At 34.6% G+C, this 24,000-nt stretch overlaps 1 protein-coding gene across 1 annotated transcript in view; it reads right to left on the bottom strand.

The window, feature by feature from the left end:
* Positions 1-12,048: 12,048 nt before the first annotated feature.
* LOC129264299 (apoptosis-resistant E3 ubiquitin protein ligase 1-like) overlaps positions 12,049-24,000 on the bottom strand; it is a 45,658-nt gene continuing 33,706 nt past the window's right edge. Inside the window, exons 12-18 of the mRNA XM_064102948.1 lie at positions 23,769-23,881; positions 22,955-23,143; positions 20,315-20,440; positions 19,637-19,766; positions 18,416-18,561; positions 16,596-16,771; positions 12,049-16,000 (exon numbers count right to left, since the gene is read on the bottom strand). Coding sequence (XP_063959018.1) covers positions 15,898-16,000; positions 16,596-16,771; positions 18,416-18,561; positions 19,637-19,766; positions 20,315-20,440; positions 22,955-23,143; positions 23,769-23,881 — 983 coding nt within the window. The 3' untranslated portion in view covers positions 12,049-15,897. The remainder of the gene's footprint in view (positions 16,001-16,595; positions 16,772-18,415; positions 18,562-19,636; positions 19,767-20,314; positions 20,441-22,954; positions 23,144-23,768; positions 23,882-24,000) is intronic.

Consider the following 24,000-nt stretch of genomic DNA (forward strand, 5'->3'; position numbering starts at 1 on the left):
GTGTAAAGCCAATAAAAGGGTTAGGTTATTCTTTTGACAAAACCACAGGAATATCATTCATCATACCATAACTGGTGTGGATACAAAGTTTCATGTTTCTCACTTAACCTTATCAGGGGCCAAGGACCCGGGATATTACTTTTAATCATTCAGTTGTTTTGATTGTAAGTTTACTTTCCTTCATCAGCTTTTAGTAAGAATGTGTATTAAGGTCTTATTTTACCACTATAATAGGCCTGTACTCGTCAACTTGCTAAGTTTTCATTCCGTTTGATATTGTGTTATTTCCTAATGTCCAAATGAAAATAAATATCAAAGTTTGATTATAAGAAAGTAAACAAAAAGACACACACACACGCAAACAAAGATTATAGAACGAAACTAGGTTTCATCATAACATTGAGTTGATTTATTCAAGTAATTAAAGATCATTTTAATACCAATACACAATAGCATTATTCACTTTGACTTTGACAATATGTTTTTCCCCTACATAATCTATCTCGACATTCATCCTTTTGTAGATGCCAGACAAAATTAGAAATGGTCAACTTTAATTTACTATTTGAATACAATGACAGTGAAAGGTGCTGTTCATCCATTAGGAGAAGTTGTTTCGTGCGACGATAAATCAACTTCAAACATGGCATTATTCCGTGCATATTTTGATCTCCGAGACAGAAATAGAATCAGTATCATAGGAAATCCACGTAGATCTTACAATCTACGACTATATAGTACCGGTATTCATTAAAACTAAATTCAAGATGATTTCTTCTTCGTTACTTTTATATGGACTAACTTTGCTGGAAGAATACACCTTCCGAGACAGAAATAGAATCAGTATCATAGGAAATCCACGTAGATCTTACAATCTACTGTACGACTATATAGTACCGGTATTCATTAAAACTAAATTCAAGATGATTTCTTCTTCGTTACTTTTATATGGACTAACTTTGCTGGAAGAATACACCTTCCGAGACAGAAATAGAATCAGTATCATAGGAAATCCACGTAGATCTTACAATCTACTGTACGACTATATATAGTACCGGTATTCATTAAAACTAAATTCAAGATAATTTCTTCTTCGTTACTTTTATATGGACTAACTTTGCTGGAAGAATACACCTTCCGAGACAGAAATAGAATCAGTATCATAGGAAATCCACGTAGATCTTACAATCTACTGTACGACTATATAGTACCGGTATTCATTAAAACTAAATTCAAGATGATTTCTTCTTCGTTACTTTTATATGGACTAACTTTGCTGGAAGAATACACCTTCCGAGACAGAAATAGAATCCGTATCATAGGAAATCCACGTAGATCTTACAATCTACTGTACGACTATATATAGTACCGGTATTCATTAAAACTAAATTCAAGATAATTTCTTCTTCGTTACTTTTATATGGACTAACTTTGCTGGAAGAATACACCTTCTAGTTCCAACCATAATTATTGAGGAATGGGCAGTTTGTAGACAGCACAGCATTGCTCATTTTATTAAATTAAATAATAAATATTTTGAAGAGTGACGGTATTTTTTAATTAAACTAAAATATGAATTATAAAGTCCGTTTCCTTCACTTCACGTTCAGTGATAAATTTACTACACCGAGCCAAAGAGGGCTCACTGCTTTGCAGAATAAATTGCCTTATTGATCTTCATGATTCAAACCTTCGCTCATCGAACGGATGCGATGGAGCGCAGACGGGTATACCCTCAACCTCGGCTCGACAACAGTAGCATTAATATATCAGTGCAAATTATGATTCATATATAAAATGAAACACTTGAAACTTGAATTGCATATTCTGATAGCCAAAATGATGAACATAAAAGGGGTACTCCAAGCTGAAAAGAATACAATTTGAACACTTAAGTAAAATTAAAAAAAAACAAAATACTGGAAATTTCATCAAAATCGAATAAGTATAACTAAGTTATTGCATAAAGTTTTGCATTGATTTGGGTAAGTTCGATGCATGGTCTTCATGAATATGCCATGCAAGGTAATTTTTGTATTTTATTATATGAAATACTATTAATTCAAATTTTCTCCTCCAAGATAATAATTGGCATTTATATAGCGCTTTATCAATCTACGACTGTTCAAAGCGCTTCACAATTATTATTACCCGGTCACAGGATTCATAGCATTTCAAGCAGCCTGTTAGCATGGTTAGGCGCAAACTTGCTAAACCAACCACAATGACGGTTGTTTCCTACCGGTACCCAATTAGCACCTTGGTGAGAATGGCAAAGTGTGGATTGACGCCTTGCCAAAGGACGCTATAGACCATGGTGGGATTCGAACACACGACCCTCTGATTACAAGGCGAGAGTCAGGACCACTACACCACGGCGCTTCCAATTAAATGTTGTATTGACTATATACTGATCTATGTAAATGATCATTACTGCTCCTTATTGTGTAACAATGGAGACATAATCATACACAATCATGAATGAAAATATCAAATATTTATGATTTCATTTATAACATGAAAAAAGAAAGCGGGGACATGTATAATCAGCCCACCTACTGAATATTCATGACTAAGTGCAAATAATTCTCATGAAATATTACCAAAACTTAACAATTCAATACCTTTTTTTCTCTCTAAATAAGATTTTGATGAAGTATTCATCGCTTTGCTTTGTGATAATAGTTAGACATAATTATTTTTCAGTCCTAAGTTACATTATAGATTTCTAGTATATGATGCGTTTATATAACGTGTAACACAATATACCAAACCAAAAATAACAAAATTTCACTTGTCAAGTGAAATCAAGTGAGATCTGTTAATCAATGATTAACAGATCTCCAATATTGTTTCAGCTAATACCACAATTTAAAGGTAATAATCAAATTTAATAAGCAGATATAAAGATATTTCATTGCGTTTCACCAGGCAAGTTTTCCAGTATTCATTCTTTGATATTTTCAATTAAGATAAATAAATTAGGATGGGTTGGGTACCAAAATTGCTTATTTATTCATCTCGAGGCCCTTTGGCCTTCATTGACAAGCAGATAATCACGGTGATATATATTTTTTTCTGGGCCCCCATTTTATGATTTTTGGGTCTCCCCAACTGAGCCCCTAAAATCTTTTCTTGAAAAATCGGAATTGTACACGCGGGACAGGATGACTGAAGGGGTTAGGGTGGGTGGTAAGCGTTTACACTATTTTAAATTTTAAGCCCCCAATTATTAAGTAGATCCTAAAATGATCATATTTTCCTTCTTGAAGACTGAAGTAACTACTCTTTGCCACAATAAAGGTGAAAATCATGGTAAAATGCAGTAAACGATTTGGCCATAATCTTTTATCAACGTCTGCTGTCGTATCTTCATTATGACGATCAAAATTATATACTCAGATATTAGGTAGGCCTAAAAAAAATGTATTTTGACATCATGATCAACATCAAATGCATTATGAATATTTATGTTACACTAATTTTCAAATATCAATTTCGTATCGTTTTCTATTATGTACAATAGTCGTACTTTGACGCGATGATCAACATAAAAATATATTACATATACATTAATAATAATTTTACATCAATTTCTTAAACGCATTTCGACATGATCAACAAAAAATGGAAATGAATAATTATTTTACAGTAATTTACAAACTATAAAAAAATCGTAACATTTTCTGTTATGGAATAAACGTATTTTGCCACGATGATCAACATCGAAGCTACATGATGATCAACACCAATGCAATATGTATATATTACATTAATTAACAAAATACCAATTGCGTAGCATCAGCACCAAACAAATTTGTGGACAGGAGTCCAGACAGGCATAAATTGCCATGGTTGCATGACGTTTCCCAAACTGATGGGAAAAATAACAAGCAAATGGAAGAGGAATTTAACTTAATGTCTAGTTTTCATCGAAGAATCGTTAGCTGAGCATAGATTTATAGTTGTTAACTAACCGCATGAAAGTATACAAGTTTGATTCGTGCCGTTGCCATGACTAAATGTGAGGAAACCTTGAGGACGGTGTGTGATGCACAGGTTCGTCATCATCATCGTACAAAGATCGTGCTGTGTTCGTACTGTAAGGTCTTCTCATCGGCTGGTACGAAAGACCGCCCGTGGTCGGTCGGCTTTGTCCCGGCAACGACGACGGTAAAAACGAACTCGACGATTGCGATATTAAATAACCTCGCCTCTCTTCGTCGAAGCACCGTGGTGGGTATCCCGGTGGGGGCCCGGTATGTTTCCAAGCCTCTAAGGTCCTCCTTCTCAACAGGCCCATCTGATCCTTGATCTTCCGCCTCTCCGTCTCCTTTTCTCTCTCCGTGCGACGTCGGTACATCTCGAACCACTCCTCGACGCTGCTCGTCTTCCTCGCTCTCACTCCTTTGATGTCGCGCACCGCCCGCTTCTGCTCCGCGACCACGCCTTCGATCTTCCTGGTTTCCTGGCGGGACAGCGACTCGATGTCGATTGCGAGGCGTTTGCCGGCGGCTTCGTTCGTTCGCATGGTCTGGAGTTCGCTGACGCTGCTGGCTCGGAGCATGCTGGCGGGCATGATCTCCGAGCGAGTCATCGCGTTCAGACGGTTGGTACGAGATTCCAGCTTATCCATGATTTTGAAGTCGATCACCTCTATGACTAATTAGTCCACTCCAAAGCAGTCATTGACCTTCCTTGAAACTTTCATAAACTCCGATCAAACTTCATCGTCATGATCCTCAATAACCAAAAAAGACGTTTTGAAGGAAAACAAATAATGTAATTAACAGCAATCAAAACATTCACTATTTTTTGCCGCATCGAAAAAGCTCATTCAAAGCGATTTAATCAGAGCATATAAAAGTCATCTTTGCAGTACAGTGAACCATGAAGATGTGATGATGTTTCCCCGACACCATTAATGCATCCCGAACGATTTCACCACAGTTTAAACCACACGCTCCACCACAAAGGCAAGCGATCATCATATTCATCGATCCCCCTACTTTTGTCTCCATTCACTCTTTGACATTCACCATGCATTTTCGATCGCCGCCGACCATCGGGACAATGCTGGCGCAGGTACACGAATGTGTAATTAAAATCAACGGGACATTAAATATTGATATGCGTCCTTGAAATCTGTCAGATTGGAAACAATGCAGCAAGGTCCGCGGACCAATTCGGATCGAGCACGTTTGGATGGAACCGTTGGATTAAAATGATAACATTCGTTGCCCAACGATGCATTCGTGCCAATAAAACAATGATTGAAGGGGACTTTCGAAGCGAAGGTGAAATTCTGCGGCGTAGACACTTAAACCCGAGAAGACATGAGATAGAAAACCAACAATTTTTGATCGATATCTCAATAGAGATTGCAATCTTCTGTATTTCTAATACACATTTACGTTAAGCATTAAGAGACGGTTCCGATGTATAAGGCGTTGAAAAACAGAATAATGATATTATCATTATACAAATTGCGATCACACAATACCATGTCGTGGAAAAAAAAAATGAAATATGGTATCCGATGTACGTTCAGGATAATGTCCAAGAACCCAAGTCAGACGAAGATTCGTAGCAATCAACATGATCAAAAGGAAGAGAAAGTAATTTCCCGATAACAGTTCTTTATGGCAGTTTTTCGAATACTCTTGATCCGATACTCCGTCAAATCGTTACAAATTAAATTTATGGTCCAAAATGAGTAGGAAATCCTCTATGTGATTTGGGTATATACTTCATTGTTAATTACAATCAAATTAACTTAAATATATCTTATTTTCGGATTTTAAAGATGTTCGACGTTTCTTCATCCAAACTCCATTTCAAAAGCCATCGATATAATATGAAGTTCTCATTGAAAGGCCCTTCACTGTTCTCAAAATGATGATAATTTTAGAAGCAATCAAGTCCAGTATTTCACAACCTTCCACAGAATCCAGTCCCTCAATCGGTATATGGCGTTGGTTATGCGAGTTCCAATTTCTCCAATTTGCATTAATTTCATACATGTATATTTTGATGCATGATCATTGATATCACATTCTACTTGAAAACATTATAAACAACTGTTGTTCTCAAATAATTATCATTTCAAATCTTTGGCAACAGAACAGCAAGTCCAATATTTCAAAATCGTCCACCACAAAAATGAGCTAATCCTTATGGCATCGGTTGTATAATATGGGCTTCGATTTCTCCCCAAATTGCATTTATATATCGAGAAAACTAATGAATATTTCATCACGTGCCTCAACATTGTGAAGTCTATGAATCAATCAAGAAACGAGAAATCCCGAAAAGCAGGTGATTTGGAGCAGACGGTCGACATTGATCAAGATATAGTTTATCGATTGCATGATGGAAACGATATTATGAAAAATTCAATTTGTGAAGCACGAGGTTTTGTCTTATGGTATGAGGGTGATTTCTCTTTGAATTCCGTCTTAATATATATATATATATATATCGGTAGATCTAGAAATTCCAGCAAATGAAATGTTTGAAATAAAACATTCATCGAACTTTTGTTTCTTTTGTTTTACAGTGCACGTGCTTACTGCAAAGTATGATAAAAAAAAAATCCTTTATACAATCATGAATTATGTTCATGTGTACTACTACTACTATACTACTACTATACTAATACTACTACTACCGCTGCTGCTGCTGCTGCTGCTGCTGCTACTACTACTACTACTACTACTACTTTTATTACTACTATCTTTGCAGTTCGCTTATAGAATATTCTCTGAAACTTCATCCCCACAAAGCGTATATTTTAGACCTACATTTGTTTGGGGGTAAAATAATTATGAACCTATGTTATCATTATATTTGGTTAAGTCCAAATTTAATTTGTTACCCTCAAAGAAATGAGGGTTTCTTGTCCCTCTTTGCCCATGCATCATTCATACCCGATCCCTCCTTTCCTCCAGCGCTATTTAGGTTAATCAATTTTCATTTCGATCGCAAACGGAAATCGTTCGCACCTGGCGCTTCATTCCGGTGAGGTAATATACACACAAATATCACTATTATCACACGAAGGTGTAATATCATTAATTAATTATGGTATTGGTTAAATGATCAAATAAAAATACGGACTTGTGTATAATTCCATAATGTTTAAAGGAAATATGATCATAAACAAAGATGTAGTCATGAGATTTGTGAAGTAGAGCCTATACGGTCTCAAAGTGATCGATGATCATTATACAACTAAGAATTAGTAAGATGTAAGATTTTTTGAATCCCAAATTTTCAGAAAAAAAATCTGCTTTGTTGTGAGTCACATTATAAAGCACTAAAATTCACATTTAAACATTCTGTTTGTTTTATAATGAGCAGTTTTTTTAATTTCCTTTTTTTATATGATTAACCTCATGCTTCATTGGACGAGCTCAATGCATCATTGGAGAGTAAATTGTACAGTCAAATCTTTCCTTTTTTTTAATGGTGAAACAACTTTGAAAGTCAAATCAAATCAAAGCATTCATTTCCACAATAATATTTAAAAAAACATTACAAATAGTATCTAGTCCTTTAGAAATATTCCACTTTGAAATCATATTGTTTGAATAAATGTTTGGAGATCACCTCACATACATAATCAGGAACAAAATATTTACATATCATCTACCCATTATAGTCCATCCTCAATCATTATTTACAAATTAAAGTAGATTTTATGCAGAGAGATACGGGACAACAATCTTTATGATTTTAAATTGGCATAGTGATAACTATAATGAAATAAAATAAGTTTTAAGTCAGATTCCATTTAATAAAGCGCATATTTCTCAATAAGCTAATAACAGCCTTTCATCATATCTGTGTTGTTTTTTGCAGATTTTTTTTTTAATTTATCAATTTATTTATCTTTTTTATTTAATTCATTTATGTTATTTCATATTTTCTATTCTTATTTCTTTATATTTCATCTATTTTTTTGATACACAAATTTACTTATATCATTTAATATATTCTATTCTTATTTCTTTATTTTCGTCAATTTTTTAATGTATGAATTCACTTATTTCATTATTTTTTTTCTATTCTTATTTCTTTATTTTTCATGTTATCTTCTTTGAATGTATCTGTGTTTCTATTCCTTCATTTATTTATTATCATTATTCTATATTGATAAACATAAACAGAAAATCCCCAACACTTCTTAAGGACTACAGAGATAGGGTAGAGGTAGCATATTAGAACTGAAAAGGGCATCCCTAGTATAAAAATAAGAGGAATCCATATACACTGTTAAAAAAACATTGATTTTACAGAAAAAACAGAAGATTTTGCAGAAAGCAATAACAGAATCATTCTGTAAATTTATACAAAAAATGATTTTTTCTGCAATTTAACAGAACAGGTCTGTTTAAAAATGGGAAAAGGGTGTTTTCTTAAAGGAAATTTGTAAGGTACCATACACCAAATACCAATTTCCTGTAAGATTACGCAATCTGGTAAGATTACAGGTGTTCTTGAGACTCTGCTGCAGGACCTTCTTTTATTTTAAGGATAAATTTTCTAACAGTGTACAACATCTCATCCAATGAATGTGTGAACATGGAAATATGTGAAATAAAATATGGTTTGAAACAATTTTCTTTTATACCATGGCATAAAATAAAGTAAAAACGCAATCAATACATCCAGAAATAAAGTACACAAAACAATGAAGTCTTTGGTTCTTTGAAATTTTTATTTAGTGAAATCTTGAATTCTAGAGGCCTTTACACATTGCAGTTTTGGTCATAAAAAGGACAGTCAAGCACCTGAATATGCAGTAAAATATCAAAGAAAACCAACATGAGATGCAACTAGTTGCTTAAAAAAAATGTGATATCAAAATTTCACATTGCTCACTGAGTAAAGTAAAAGCATGTCAACAAAAATATAAATACCCATCCCAAATGATACAAAACTGTGTACTCTGAAAAGGGTTAAGTGAAAAAATAAACAATATTGGTTAAAATGAAAACAGTCATCTTTGTTGGGTGAAATATTATGTAAATTTAAAATCAAAATTCAAAGATTTTGACACAATTCGTCCAAAAAAACCAAGCCAGTTTCAGAGGTAAAAGTTAACACGATATTTGGCAATATTCTAAATAACAAATCTAAGTTCCCTCTTTACTGAAAAAAAGGATCGCGTAAAATTCTTTAGGAGAGGGATTTTGTGCCAAATAGTCTGGATAGAAATCCAGATAACTATTTTTTAATGTCAAACCATGAACAGAATCCATGAAAGATTTTCCCTCTTTCTTTGAAAGTGCATTCCTATTTGTGCCTTTTTCTCTAAAATAATGTAAATCTGAGTCACTGCTTTGTCAAGGATATAAAAATAATACTGGGTTATAAATTTTGACAATCAAAATAAAAAAAGATGCAACATTCCACTGATTATATTCAACTGAGTACATTAGTGTATTATCAAAAGCAATAGCAAGCACACTGTACATGATAAGCCACTTGGATCTTGAAAACATTTACAGCAGTATGAAATCATTTCACTTCACCAAAGATATAAACATATTAAACCAAAGTTTATAACACATCACACTGTCTAACAATATCTGTATTTTATAATATCTAATAATTTTTAAAGTTGCAAAGTCCTTGGCTGCAATATGGTATAGTATCTTTGCTAATTGTTGCTTTAAGTGCAAATGAATGTTTATCTGAATAAACCCAGTTGAAAATGGGTGTGTATATATTTCTGTTCAGCACTAAAGAAAGCCAAAGAAATGCTTCTACCAAAAAACTGTATATTTGATAATATGTTTGAATGCAAAATAATTATATTATATTGGATGGAGCAGAATGGAATACCGGAAATACTCCAAGAGTTTGGGCAAATATACCAGGCATGTAGTTCATTATGACGTCATAGAGTGTTGTTGTGCTCTATGCTGCGCGTTGCATTGCTTTCGTTGTTGTACGCATTGTATATGTACATTTCATGCGTGTGCACACTAGACTGTTGAATATGGTCTCATATTCAACGGCAAATTTTGTACAGGAGCCTATGGGATATTCGTCGGAATTCACTTTGTTTTAGGGATACGCTCTGATACTGCACAGGCAATTGATGCAGACCAAAATATGTGTTTTTAATGTATCGCTAAAACACTCTATATACATGATAATAATAATAATGAATGAATGTAGTAATAAGCTCATCTTTAAACATTAACTTAACTTATGAATATACTGTGTTTTGTTAAGAATTAAAAAAAAGTCATCAAAAATGGAAATCTGAATTTTAACGACCTGCTTTGGTGGTGACTTGTTGACAACTTGTCCATAATTGAAAATGATTTCTTGCTAGACCTGGGACCCATCTTACAAAGAGTTGACACTGATCTGATCAATCACAAACATGGAAAGCGGGCAATGTCAACATCTAAAATGCATGTTTATTCAAATTATCTTCTAGATATGATGTATATTCATTGTTTTCTTGACAATTCAGTGTGCTTCTCTTTGTTCACGAAGTACAAAATGCAAATTTCCTCTAGAAAAATTTATGACATTGATGGATTTCCATAAAGTTGAGGCCCTGTAAACCATCTAATGCTTAAAATGACCACTCTCTCTGCTGCTCACGCAGGTTCTAAAATAATAAGTAATGGTAGTTGAATTTATCTTTTAGCAAACATGGTATCAGATTAGGATAAACAAAAAATAAAAATAAGTGAGTGTAAACTCAAATACTGCAAATTGCATTCTATATCAGGTATATCAGGTTTTGTGCAATGTAAGAAGCATTTGAATTTTCAAAAGCTATGTAGTTTAATGCACTATCAGAGTTGTATGTGCTTAATCTATATATACCAAGCACAGTGTTCATTTATCCATAATTTGCAATGAGCAATAAGACTCCAAGGCCCCGTCTTATAAAGAGTTACAATGTGATCCAATTAACCAAAACTATGGAAAGCTAGCAACGTCAACATCTAAAATACAAATTCGTTCAAAATATTTTCTACATATATATGATGTACATTCATACATTCATAGTTTTCTTGAAAATTCAGTGTGACTCTCTTTGTTTACAAATGACATTGCGCAAATTTCCTGAAGAAAAAAAAAATGACATTGATGGATTTCTATATACTTGAGGTCAATCGGATCAATCGCAACTCTTTGTCAGACGGGGCCCAGATTCAAAATTATTTTTAGACATTGATAAGAAGAACAAATACATTCAAAGAGAAGACAACAATTAATGATTATTACTGACTGAAAACATTAAATTCTATTCTACGATTACAAATTCAGAACTTCTGAGAATTACAAACTCCTATCACTATAAGTAGGTCCATTAGAACAATATATTGATCACAATAAACATAACATAACAAAAGTTGATACCTAATTAATTCTATTGCACTATTTCAGTATAAATAATTTAAGAGAAACAATCATAGACAAAAATGTAAAGTACAATAACAATCTTACAGATATTTATAACATAATTAAATTATGAAAGACTCACTCAACACAACACTTACATACAACCCAATAATATGAAAATTACTCATTATTCTTAATCTGTTTTTCTGCTCATGACATTTCAAATTGGTTTGATTGACCAATTATAAGTGTAATTATGAATCCTTGATTCTTCACTATATTAAGTAAATAACTGCTGTAGGTAAAGATAATGAGAAAGAATACTATCACTCCAGAGGCAGTTTGGACTTTATCTTTTTCAAATCAAGCAGAAGAAAAACAAAATGATGAAAAAAATATTTCATCTCGTGTTGATATATTGATTGACGACACATAGAATACAAAAAGCAGAAAATTGTAATAAGCCCTTAAATTTAAGGTATACAACAATGTAAAACATTATAATTGTCATTCTGACATTCATCTTTGTGAAAGTTTTACACGCCTCCTCCTTCTTCCTCTTCTTTTCTCCTCTTCTTCTTTTCTCCTCTTCTTCTTTTCTCCTCTTCTTCTTTTTCTTCTTCTTCCTCCTCCTTCTTCTTCTTCTCTTTCTCCTTCTTCTTCCTCCTCCTCCTTCTTCTTCCAACAATGTAAAACATAATAATTGTCATTCTGACATTTATCTTTGTGAAAGATTTACACGCCTCCTCCGTCTTTTTCTTCTTCTCCTCCTTCTTCATCCTCTTCCTCCTTCTTCCTCTTCTTTTCTTCTCTTCTTCTTCTTCTTTTTCTTCTCCTTCATTTTCTTCCTCCTCCTTGTCTTCTTCATCTCCTATTTATTCTTCTTCTTCATTCAATACAAACATAATCTAGTAAGACTGTGTTGTTCTTTCATTCATTAAAAAATGGTAAGTTGAATATATTTATGTTTACTACCTATAAAGAGCTGAAGCCTTTCACATATTCTTATTCATTATGACCACTCACATAGAATGTCGTCACAAATAAAAACAGCGTATGCTGATCCTGCTTTGTATCCATACGACAGCATTCTATATCACCAAGCAGGATAAACATAAAATATGTTAAACCGTGAATAAACAAAAATAATTTCAGCCACCACAAAAAATAAAAACAAACATCAGACGGGTATAAAGCGTGCATATACAGCTTGATCCTGCTCGTAAAAGTTGCATAGGCAAATATATATCGATGGCGCATAGCAATGAAAAATTTTATATCAAATAAACCTGAATTAAAGTCAATGAAAATAACAAAATTTAAACAGATATTAATATACAAATAGCGAATAGGCATGAGTGCGATGGTGCGAGATTTCGCATGAGGTGAAAGAAAGATGCTCTATTCAACGAGGCGTTAGCCGAGTTGAATAGAGTGTTTCTTTCTTTCACCGAATGCGAAATCTCGCACCATTGCACGAATAAGAATATTCGCTATTTGTGTTGTACAACGCCTCAGAGTTTAGCGAATTTATGAAAAAACAAAGAGTTTTTCCTGCAGTAATCTATGAAAAGGGAGCAAAAATATGGAAAGCGAAAAGCAAAATCCCACAAGCGAACACCTCTCGGGCAGCATTGCGCATTTAGCCAGCAGGCTATACCCGTATTGCACCTGCATTTTTACTGAGCGCAATGAATTGAATCGTATTGTGACGTCACCTCCTAAAGCCGTGCAACGGTACATTTTGGACGGTACATTTTGGATGGTACGTCTTTTGTGCAACGGTACGAATGTTTGACATTCAGCCTCCCATTTGCTCGCGTACAACAAGCTAAGTAGGCGTTGTACAATAGTTTACTGAACAAGATATCTGAGGACAAATATTCGGTTTCTTAAGAGAGAATGCATGTTTTTACATAGGTGTCTAAAACTGATATCATTATTTACCTGTAAGCAGGGTTGGGCTCAATTACAAGGTAATTAATGAATTACGTAATTAATTAATCATTTTTTTGTAATTGTAATTGTATTTGAAATGTTGAAAGGGAAAGTAATTGTAATTGTAATTGAAAAAATGTAATTGACTTGAATGACTGTCAAATACTTTTAATTACATTCAATTACTTTACAATAGAATTACTTTGTTTATGATTTGATTTCATGACCTTTTTCATGTCAACTGCTTCAGCATCAAAGAGTGTAATAGGCAGGATCCATGCTCTCTAACGTAAACCATCTTGTCAGTTTCTCTGTAACTTAGAATTATGTTGATATACATAGGTGGTGCTGGTAGAATACAGATTACAAAGTGATTTCATTTATGACTTTTATAGAAAGAAATTGAAATTGTAATTGACAATTAAAGTAATTTGGTAATTGTAATTGAAGAAAATGTAATTTGATTGAAAAGTAATTGTAATTGAACATTTCTTCAATTACCTAATTGTAATTGAAGAAAGTAATTTAGCCCAACCCTGTCTGTAAGAACTGACATTAAGCTGTGACTCACAGCATGGCTTGGTATCTCTAAATCCATTTCTTACTGCAACAAGCAACTTGATTTAACCCTAAATCTCCCGGGGTATTTTTATTCTTGTCATTCCCGGGGGGGGGGGGGCCCATTATGGCCCCCCCTTAAGATCTCAGCCGCGGATTGCGCGATCACAACAAAATTTGCATGATGGTAGAGAATGACGTAATCTACGCAGTTTCATTGGTAAATTTCACTGAATTCATATATTTTTATTTAATATGAATTAATTATGCTAATTTATTCATGAAATCATACTTTTTGCTCTGATTCACTAAATAAAGCGCCTAGAATGCTATTTTTTGGTGAAAATATTCTTTATAGCATTCCTAACAATTGTGAATGAAAACAATTATGGTACCAAGACCGATTTCTTATGTATTTTAAATTTCTTATGTATTTCTTTGTTTTTTTACTTTTTGTTTTTTTATTGTTTTTTCGATGGAAATCGTTCCAGACTTAATTCTAATCATAAACAAGGCAAAATTAATTAAGTTTAATCAGTAAAAGTAGAAATAATGATACATTTATGAATTTTGGCTAAATACACAATTTGCATTGGATTTGTACATGAAATCACGTTTATGAGCAATTTTGGGTCTGACATGCACTTACACAATGTTGCGTAATGTCGTAACCGCGTACCCGGGCGTCACAAATTTGGTCTCAAAATTTGCGCGAGACTTGAAAGTAAAAAGTCAGTGAGCGGCGAGGTCAAAAAATTTTGCACAGCATATATATCGCGAAAATTGTCAAGGGAGGCCATAATGGCCCCCCCCCCCCCCCCCCCGGGAGAATTAGGGTTAAGGAGCAGGTGACAACACTGTGTTCTCTTTACATTGAAGGCATACTAATAATTCTCTCAGGTCTTCATGTGGATAGCACAGTGCCTTTGGTATCTGGGGGGTGTTTCACAAAGATTCAAATATGACTTAGAGTCGCACTTAAATGCCGACGCGTATCTGATAAGTATTTAAAAGCAAGGTCAACAAGTCCCTAAAACAGTGGATTTCCTAAAACAAATTTTGAGGATTCTCAAGCCTTATTAAAACGGGATGGATGAACAACACGAACACATAATGCCCTCGGCAACCACCTATGGTGGGTGGAAGCATAAAAATAAATTATTTCTTGATTTAACAAAACTTAGTGCAGCTTTTTTTTTATGTTTGCAAGATGCAGGTGGTGTATATCTCTGGCTAGGACAATTTTTGTGACATACCAGAACTCCAAAACCATGTCTCATGTCAAAAAGGCAAATGTATGCATAAAATTACCAGCAAAAATAAATGCTGTCTCACCAAGTTTTACTTCTCACACATCATGATGTATTGCGGATTCACACCTGAGAATCCATTGCCAACGTTATGCCAATGTGGTGTCCATGTAACGGTGGTAAAACTTTGTAATAGTTTTGCAGCGAATCCATTAAAGATCCCAACTTGCAACTGAATTACTATGATTGGACATCATCTTTAAGTTGACGCATCAAAACTTAAGCCCATTTGAACGGATCCTCTCTGTGAAATGAAAAAGCCGATACCACCGTTACATGGACATCACACGATTTTGTTGCCCCAACCCCACGAAATGACCCATATCATGTGTGCATCAGCATTTAGGAATGACTGTGAGTCACGCTTAACTCTTTATGAAACACCCCCTGAGGGCGGAAACACAAAGTTTAACAATCATCATAGAACATTTCCTAACGATTAATTGCATTGACCACAATGTTCAACTCATCATGAAAAATACGCAAACGTTTAATCACTAACCTTTGTGATAACAAGACTTGGGTATTTTTTAATGTAACTAAACTTTGTTTTTTAAATCTATGGTTTAGAAAAATTATAGATAAGTCAAATAAAATCAGCCAAATTCATTTGGATATATATTATATTCATAAGTATACTTTACATGATTGCACTTAACTGCGTTTCCCTCCCATCATTGCACTGCATGCAGGTTGACCTTTGACCTGTCAGCTATGCCATTCCGAAACCCACGACCCCTTCAGTGATGGCCAATACAAGAGACTTCTGGAGATGTTCAATGGAGTCGTAAGTAGGCAAGCACAGCTGGTTAAAACTGAAAGAAATAAAACAATATCCATAGACTTTCTGAATTTACAAAACACTAATAACAATAATGATATTCATTAAAATAAAAATAATGATTACAACAACAATAATAATAACAGTAATAAGAACATGATTATAATAATAAATGAGAATGATATCTTTTAATAATCATAATAATAGAATGATCATAACAATACAGGTTTCTAATAATTGATTGAATGTAATACATTTATATTGCATCAAAGACACTATCGCTATACAATCTACAAAAAGGAAACAACTGCAGAACTATGGCCTCATAAGCTTTGTGAAACCAGAATGATATTCATTAAACAAAAATAATGATTACAACAACAATAATAATAACAGTAATAAGAACATGATTATAATAATAAATGAGAATGATATCTTTTAATAATCATAATAATAGAATGATCATAACAATACAGGTTTCTAATAATTGATTGAATGTAATACATTTATATTGCATCAAAGACACTATCGCTATACAATCTACAAAAAGGAAACAACTGCAGAACTATGGCCTCATAAGCTTTGTGAAACCGGGGCCAGAGCAAAGTACTGGACCATCATAGACTCACCATGTATGAGCTGTTGGGAGGACACCATGGGTCGGGGCAGCTACCAGCTGAAACTTAGGCTTGAGTTCAGCGAATCCCCCCGGGGGCAGCTGAGAGCAACCTGTGGTAAACTGGAGCAACCTTGACATCTCTTCTTGGGTGAAGCTAGCTATCACGATCCAGAACCAATCTATCATCTAAAGACAATCAAACAAATGAAACGACTGACTACATTGTTTTATGTATTTAGAATGTACCTCAATTAGATAAAGTGGATTATATGACTCCAAGATAGATCCTTGTCATTTGATTGGTTATTTGATATTGATCATTCAGCCCATTTTACAATGACATCATCAACCGTGCAAGTTTGGATCCATACGATTCTGTCCATTGCACGCCTGCACCGATATAGCAGCAATGCTGACTTTGATAATTACTATGAAATAATTATTCACAAAAAACACCATTCATATAATGATATAATACTACATTCGTTGACCCTAAATGACATTTGACTTTGATCATGTGACCTCAGACTTGTCAGTGATTCTTGATTACCCCTATATCCACATTTTATAAACTATATCTATAACCTCTTATAGTTATGATGGCAATTTAACAACTAACCCCAACATGGCCAAAGTTTACTGACCTTAAATGACCTTTGACCTTGGTCATGTGACCTGAAACGTGCGCAGGATGTTCGGTGATACTTGATTACTCTTATGTCCAAGTTTTATGAACTAGATCCATAACATTTCAGAGCTATAATGGTAATTCAACAAATACCCCCTACTTGGTCAAGGTTCATTGACCCTAAATAACCTTGTGACCTGAAACTCAGGCAGGATGTTCAATAATACTTGATTAATCTTATGTCCAAGTTTCATGAACTAGGTCCATATATTTTCTAAATCATGATGTCATTACATAAACTTAACATTCAGGTTAAGATTTCAATGTTGATGCCGGTACGCCTATAGTCTCGCTCTGCGATGAAGGCGAGACAAAAGGCAGAAAAATGAAAGTGTTATAAACAGAGGGTGAGAGAGAGAGAGAAAGAGAGTTAAAGATAGTAGTTGTGGTTTCTCGGATCAATCACACTCTTTGCAAGAATGGGTCTAGGGGCCCGTTGCAGAAAGAGTTGCAATCAAACGCAACTTCCAAAATCATGCGCAACTTGATTTTCAACCAATCAACAGCGCGCATTTGGGACTTGCGATTGATATTTTGACTTGCGTTTAAACGCAACTCTTTCTGCAACGGACCCCTGGACCCATTCTTGCAAAGAGTGTGATTGATCCGAGAAACCACAACTACTGAAAGCCATCAATGTCAACATCTAAAAAACATGTTTCTTCAAAATAATTTCTATACAAGCTGTATATTCATAAATCCATCGTTTTCTTTGAAATACAGTGTGCTTCTCTTTGTTGTACAAAGGAAATTGTGCATAATTTCAGTAGAGAAATATGACTGATGGATTTCCATACAGTTGAGGTTGTATCGTAACTCTTTGTAAGACAGGGCCCTTAGCTGTGGACCGTTGTGGCCCAGTGGATAAGTCTTCTGGCTTTGAAACAAGAGGGTCGTGGGTTCGAATCCCAGCCATGGCGTAATTTCCTTCAGCAAGAAATTCATCCACATTGCGCTGCACTCAACCCAGGTGAGGTGAATGGGTACCTGGCAGGAATTTATTCCTTGAAATGCCACCGCGCTGTAAAAGGCTGCGGGGCCAAGGCCAGGGTAATAATATCCAAGTCCTTTGGAAGCGCATAGGGACGTTATGACATAATGTGATATGCGCTATACAAGAACTGCATTATTATTATTATTACCTTTCTGAACTGCGGTCCTGTCCCAGCCAGGATATGGTGTGCCTTGAGGTCAGCCAGATCAAAGCAACATGTTCCACAGATGAGTAGTTCTAACTCATTCTCATCAAACATACTAAGTAGGTTGTCCGGAATCAGATCGTTCAAGCCTGTCACGGTTAAGGAAAATATCAAATGTGATTCATGATAATAATAATAACTCTCATTGAATAATTCTCATTTACCCAGGGTAGCCAGTAGGCCCTGCATAACATAAAACACTATTATTACCCTCTCCTATCATAATGCTGAGAACCTAGCAAGAAAGCAGTTCAAAGGGCCCATTTTTATCAGTCTTTGGCATGACTTTTTCAGGGATTAAACCCACGAGTTCCTGTTCATGAGACGGGCTGCCACTGAGCTATCATGTAGTAATAACATAAGAATCACACACAGACCTGCCAACCTTCTCCAAAAAAAAAAAAGTATTCTTAGGAGAAAAAAAAAGTATTTTTGACAAAAAAAGAGAGTATTTTTAAAAATTTGTCACAACGCAACAATCACCAGCCTGTTGTAATGAGATCGATGAAAAAACTTGTGAAATAAGTAATGACTCTACTTGAAAACTTGATAATTCACCCTTTTAAACATGTGCTCGTAGGCAAGAATTTACTTGTTCTTTTTTATTAAACAAGTTACTGGCCTGACAGTGATTTTTACATGTCTGGGACTGTCGGACTGGCGCTAGTGTCACGCGCTGTGTATAATACATACTCCATGATCGGAAATTTAAAAAAAAGTAACAAATCATACAAAAAAAGTATTGGTGTATTCATAGCAAAAAAGAGGAACAAATACTCTAAAAAGGGAACGGTTGGCATGTCTGCACACAATATTAATAATTGCCAGAAATCAAAGTAATAAAGTATAGGTCCTCTTGTCTTGTGTAAAGTAAAGATTCAAATTACATGTACAGTTTGACATAAAAAAAAATATGGGATTAGAGTTTAATCTAAAGGTTTTATTTTCACTGGTTGTCATATATCTTCTTCTTTTTTTTCAGAGGGGGGGGGGGGCATACTGTAGGTAATCATCCACAGATATTTCAACAAACAGATTCCATCCAAAAGCAACTCAATCAACAATATCAAATGTTTGATTTATGCTTCATAGGAAATCATTCAATCCACGAAATTTTCAATATCGTAAGGAGGTTATTAATGTAACAAAGTAGTCTTTAATTACCTTTGAGGAATGAATCTATTTCATCCTGGACCGATGTTGAAAGTCTGTACTGAGCCAATAGATCAAGGTATTGCATCTTGTTGTCTTCGGTTACAAGGAGACTTGAGCCACCAGGTAACAGCTCTACAATCTACATCATAAAGAGAACAGATAACACACATTACTGAGCTAACAGATCAAGGTATTCCATCTTGTTGTCTTCTGTTGTGTGTGGCTGAGCGAGACACACACAGACACACACTTTGTTCAGATTATCGGGATATCCCCAAGGGGTTTGTGTGTGCCTTGTGTGACTGTTCCAGTTATTTAAGAAAATTGATGTTAATTTCCTGTAGCTTCTTTTTGACTGAGTCAATGTAATAAATGGGGTAGTTTGTTTAATCTCAGTTTCATTGATCTTTCTTCTGCCATTTTGTGACTTTGGATTCTGAAACCAAGTGATGTTAGGGGTTATAGCCTATCTGTGATTGAACCAATCTCTTCATTATTGACACATGAATTTTCATTTTTCATTTCTTTTTCATGTGCTTCGTAAAGATTACTGAAGCTAGCCTGTGTAAAAATACTGTTCAATTTGACTGGGTGAAATTTTTGCAGTGCCCTTGTTAAGTTTGATCCGTTTCTTTTGAAACCCAGTTCATATTGGAAAATGATATGATGAATGACTTAGACACATACCTGTTCAAGGTGACCATTTGAATCATACACCTCTTCTGAGAACTTGAGTTCCATGTCTTCCACTTCGTTATCTCGGATATACCTCACCTTGGTGGTGAAGAATTCAGAATCATCCGTCTCAAAATACTGATGAAAGAGAAAGACAGAGAATACTAATTACCGATATCAAAGGTTAGTCCATATTTGTGGCTGATTCTGCAGGTCGATTGATTAGTGGGATTGCCTTTCACTTAATAGTGTGAAAATAATCACAATGATACTCATAATTACTCTACATCAAATGTCTGGACAATTTTCTTTTCTCCCATTTTCCAAACCCGTAATGTTACATGCTCTAGTATTGACATACCCTGTATGAATAAATAAAACTTTTAAATAGCCCTAAATACTATTATCCCCGCTTTAGACGGGCCATCCTGATTAGGCGCTTAACCCTTAATCTCCCGGGGTATTTTTATTCTTGTCATTCCCGGGGGGGGGGGGGGGGGGGGGGGGGGGCATAATGGCCCCCCCTTAAGATCTCAGCCGTTGATTGCGCGATCACAACGAAAATTTGCATGATGGTAGAGAATGACGTAATCTACGCAGTTGCATTGGTAAATTTCACTGAATTCATATATTTTCATTTTATATGAATTAATTATGCTAATTTATTCATGAAATCATACTTTTTGCTCTGATTCACTAAATAAAGCTCCTAGAATGCTATTTTTTGGTGAAAATATTCTTTATAGCATTCCTAACAATTGTGAATGAAAAAAATTCTGGTACCAAGACCAATTTCTTATGTATTTTATTGTTTTTTAAATTTCTTATGTATTTCTTTGTTTTTTTACTTTTTGTTTTTTATTGTTTTTTCGATTGGAAATCGTTCCAGACTTAATTCTGATCATAAACAAGGCAAAATTAATTAAGTTTAATCGGTAAAAGTAGAAATAATGATACATTTATGAAGTCTGGCCAAATACACAATTTGCATTGGATTTGTACATGAAATCACGTTTATGAGCAATTTTTGGTCTGACATGCACTTACATAATGTTGCGTAATGTCGTAACCGCGTACCCGGGCGTCACAAATTTGGTCTCAAAATTTGCGCGAGACTTGAAAGTAAAAGTCAGTGAGCGGCGAGGTTAAACAATTTTGCGCAGCAGATATATCGCGAAAATTGTCGAGGGGGGGGGGGGGCATTATGGCCCCCCCCCCCCCCCCCCCGGGAGAATTAGGGTTAAGCATTCAAGCACTCCCTTCTTGGGTAGTACCCATTTATTAACTTTATTTATTTTAGAACTTTCAAGAAGAAGAAGAAAATAAAAAAGTATGCTGTCTTTCCCTGACTCTTTTATTTTTCCCCATATCCCCCTGATCTGTAACAATATTGCGTGTTTCTGCATGTTCATCACCCATATGAAAAATTAAAAACAAATATACACACATTACTTCCCCTACTAGTACATTTAAAGGGGAATGAAACCTTTGGAATTAGTAGGCTTTTGTCGAAACAGAAAAATCAAAGAAACAGATCAACAAAAGTTTGAGAAAAATCGGACAAAAAATTAGAAAGTTATGAGCATTTGAATATTGCAATCACTAATGCTATGGAGATCCTCCTATTGGCAATGCAACAAGGATGTGTGATGTCACATGTGAACAACTTTCCCTTTGATGGACTATAAAATACCCCCAAAATGTCTCTTTTTGCTTTTTCGCATGGTGATACAAACTCTTTATCCATGATGTATTCTTTCAAAATCTGTATTACATGCCCTCCTATGAAAACTAAATGTGATAAAAGAGGCAAATTAAGTGAAATATATACTAAAGTAATGAGGGGAGTTGTTCACAGGTGACATCACACATCTTTAATAGTCGCATTGCCAATGTGAGGATCTCCATAGCATCAGTGATCGCAATATTCAAATGCTCATAACTTTCTCATAATTTGTCCAATTTTTCTCAAACTTTCGTTGATCAATTTTCTTTGATATGTCTGTTTTCACACAAGCTATCTTGTTTTAAAGTGATCATTTCACTTTGTTCTGATTAAAAAAATTCTCCTTTTGGTTCCTGAAAATGGGCTAAACATTAGGCTTATAGTGTAAAAATACCATCCCAAAAGTTTCAAAGTATTATATTTACAGGATCAATTTTAAAACCTTGGAGATGTAAACCAAAGTTTGAAATAATTGGGAGTTGGTTTCAATGACTATGTGTATACAGGGAATCTGTACACCACAACCCATTAATTCTAGATGAACACAGCATGACCTACATACAGTGTGTACAAGGTATACGCTGAATGTACAGTGCAGCTAATAGTGTGTGTATAGGAGATACACACAACAGAAGGCAGTCAAAATAGCCAACGGACTTTTTGAATTGGAGAAAACTGGTCATAAGCTGCACCCGTCTACTAGACGGTTCTCAAAATCAGGCTAATAAATTGCTACTTGTATCTAAATTAGAGTTTTTCATCCTATATTGTGGTCTGTTTCAGGGTTTTTGAGGACAAATACAGGCACTCATACGCACGTTTCAACTCAGTTTGAGAATATTTTTAATCAGCTGCTCACAAAGTTAAACGATCCCTTTAAAGGTTTCATTCTCCTTTAAGATGAGCTATTTATATACAGCCCTCACCTTATGGGTGACTCTGAGACCAATGAGTTGGGCAAGAAAGGATCGAGTAAACCTAGCCTTGACAACCATTTGAGACGAGGTAGCCATGGGAATCGATGACTCGTACAAGCACTTGCCAATCAGCTTCCCTGCAAACTCATAGTATTTCAACTTGCCGAGGTAGGATGGGCGGTTCGGGTTGGGGTGGACCTAGAATGAAAATAGTATGAAATTGAGACATATCAGGAATGAATATCAATATCCAAAAAAATTTAAAAAAGAGTACTGATATTAAAACTTAAATTATTATGTATTATCACAACTAAAACTATGAAATGAGGGTATAATGATGCATTTACTAAATAATGCGATGCACACACTTTTCAAATTATGAATTTCACTATTCGTAGACTAGTAATTCTTTGAATGATGTAGAGATGACTTTCACAAAATTACATCCCAGCATGATTATTTGATTGCATCAGGTTTTCTTCAATTCCCTGACTTGGAATCTAAATAAATTAAATGTCCTTTCATAATATTCAGAATCAAATATTGCCCCAAATAAGAACATAAATATAGAAATTACTATCAAAAACAAATTCGATTAAAATTTCCAACAGAAAATATAATAAAAATATAAAATGAATGATTAAAAATATAGACATAGAAAATTTCAGGACTTTCTTTGAATTTTTGCTTCTTGAAAAAGCGCTATTCAATTCCACAATTCTTCAGATACTTATTTCGATGAACTGTACAAATACTGTTTGGTATTCAATTCTCAATGAAAAAAAATAAAATGTTGATATAATGAGGATCTATGCTATATTACCAGGGCTTGATTATTGTCTTCTTCAAAGCGTTTGAAGAGTTTGTTGTCTGGATCAAAGAGAGATACGCAAAGCAGATTAATCCACTCTCTCATCAGACCTCCCCAATCTTGACCTGAGAGAAAGGAACAAACACAATACAGGATTCATTTGACATAAAAACATGTAAAATTAGAAATGAATATGAAAACTTGATAGGAAATATTTGTTACAGCTGCCTTCTGCTGAGTACAT

Source organism: Lytechinus pictus, chromosome 7 (genome assembly GCF_037042905.1).
Source record: "Lytechinus pictus isolate F3 Inbred chromosome 7, Lp3.0, whole genome shotgun sequence".
Taxonomy (NCBI): domain Eukaryota; kingdom Metazoa; phylum Echinodermata; class Echinoidea; order Temnopleuroida; family Toxopneustidae; genus Lytechinus; species Lytechinus pictus.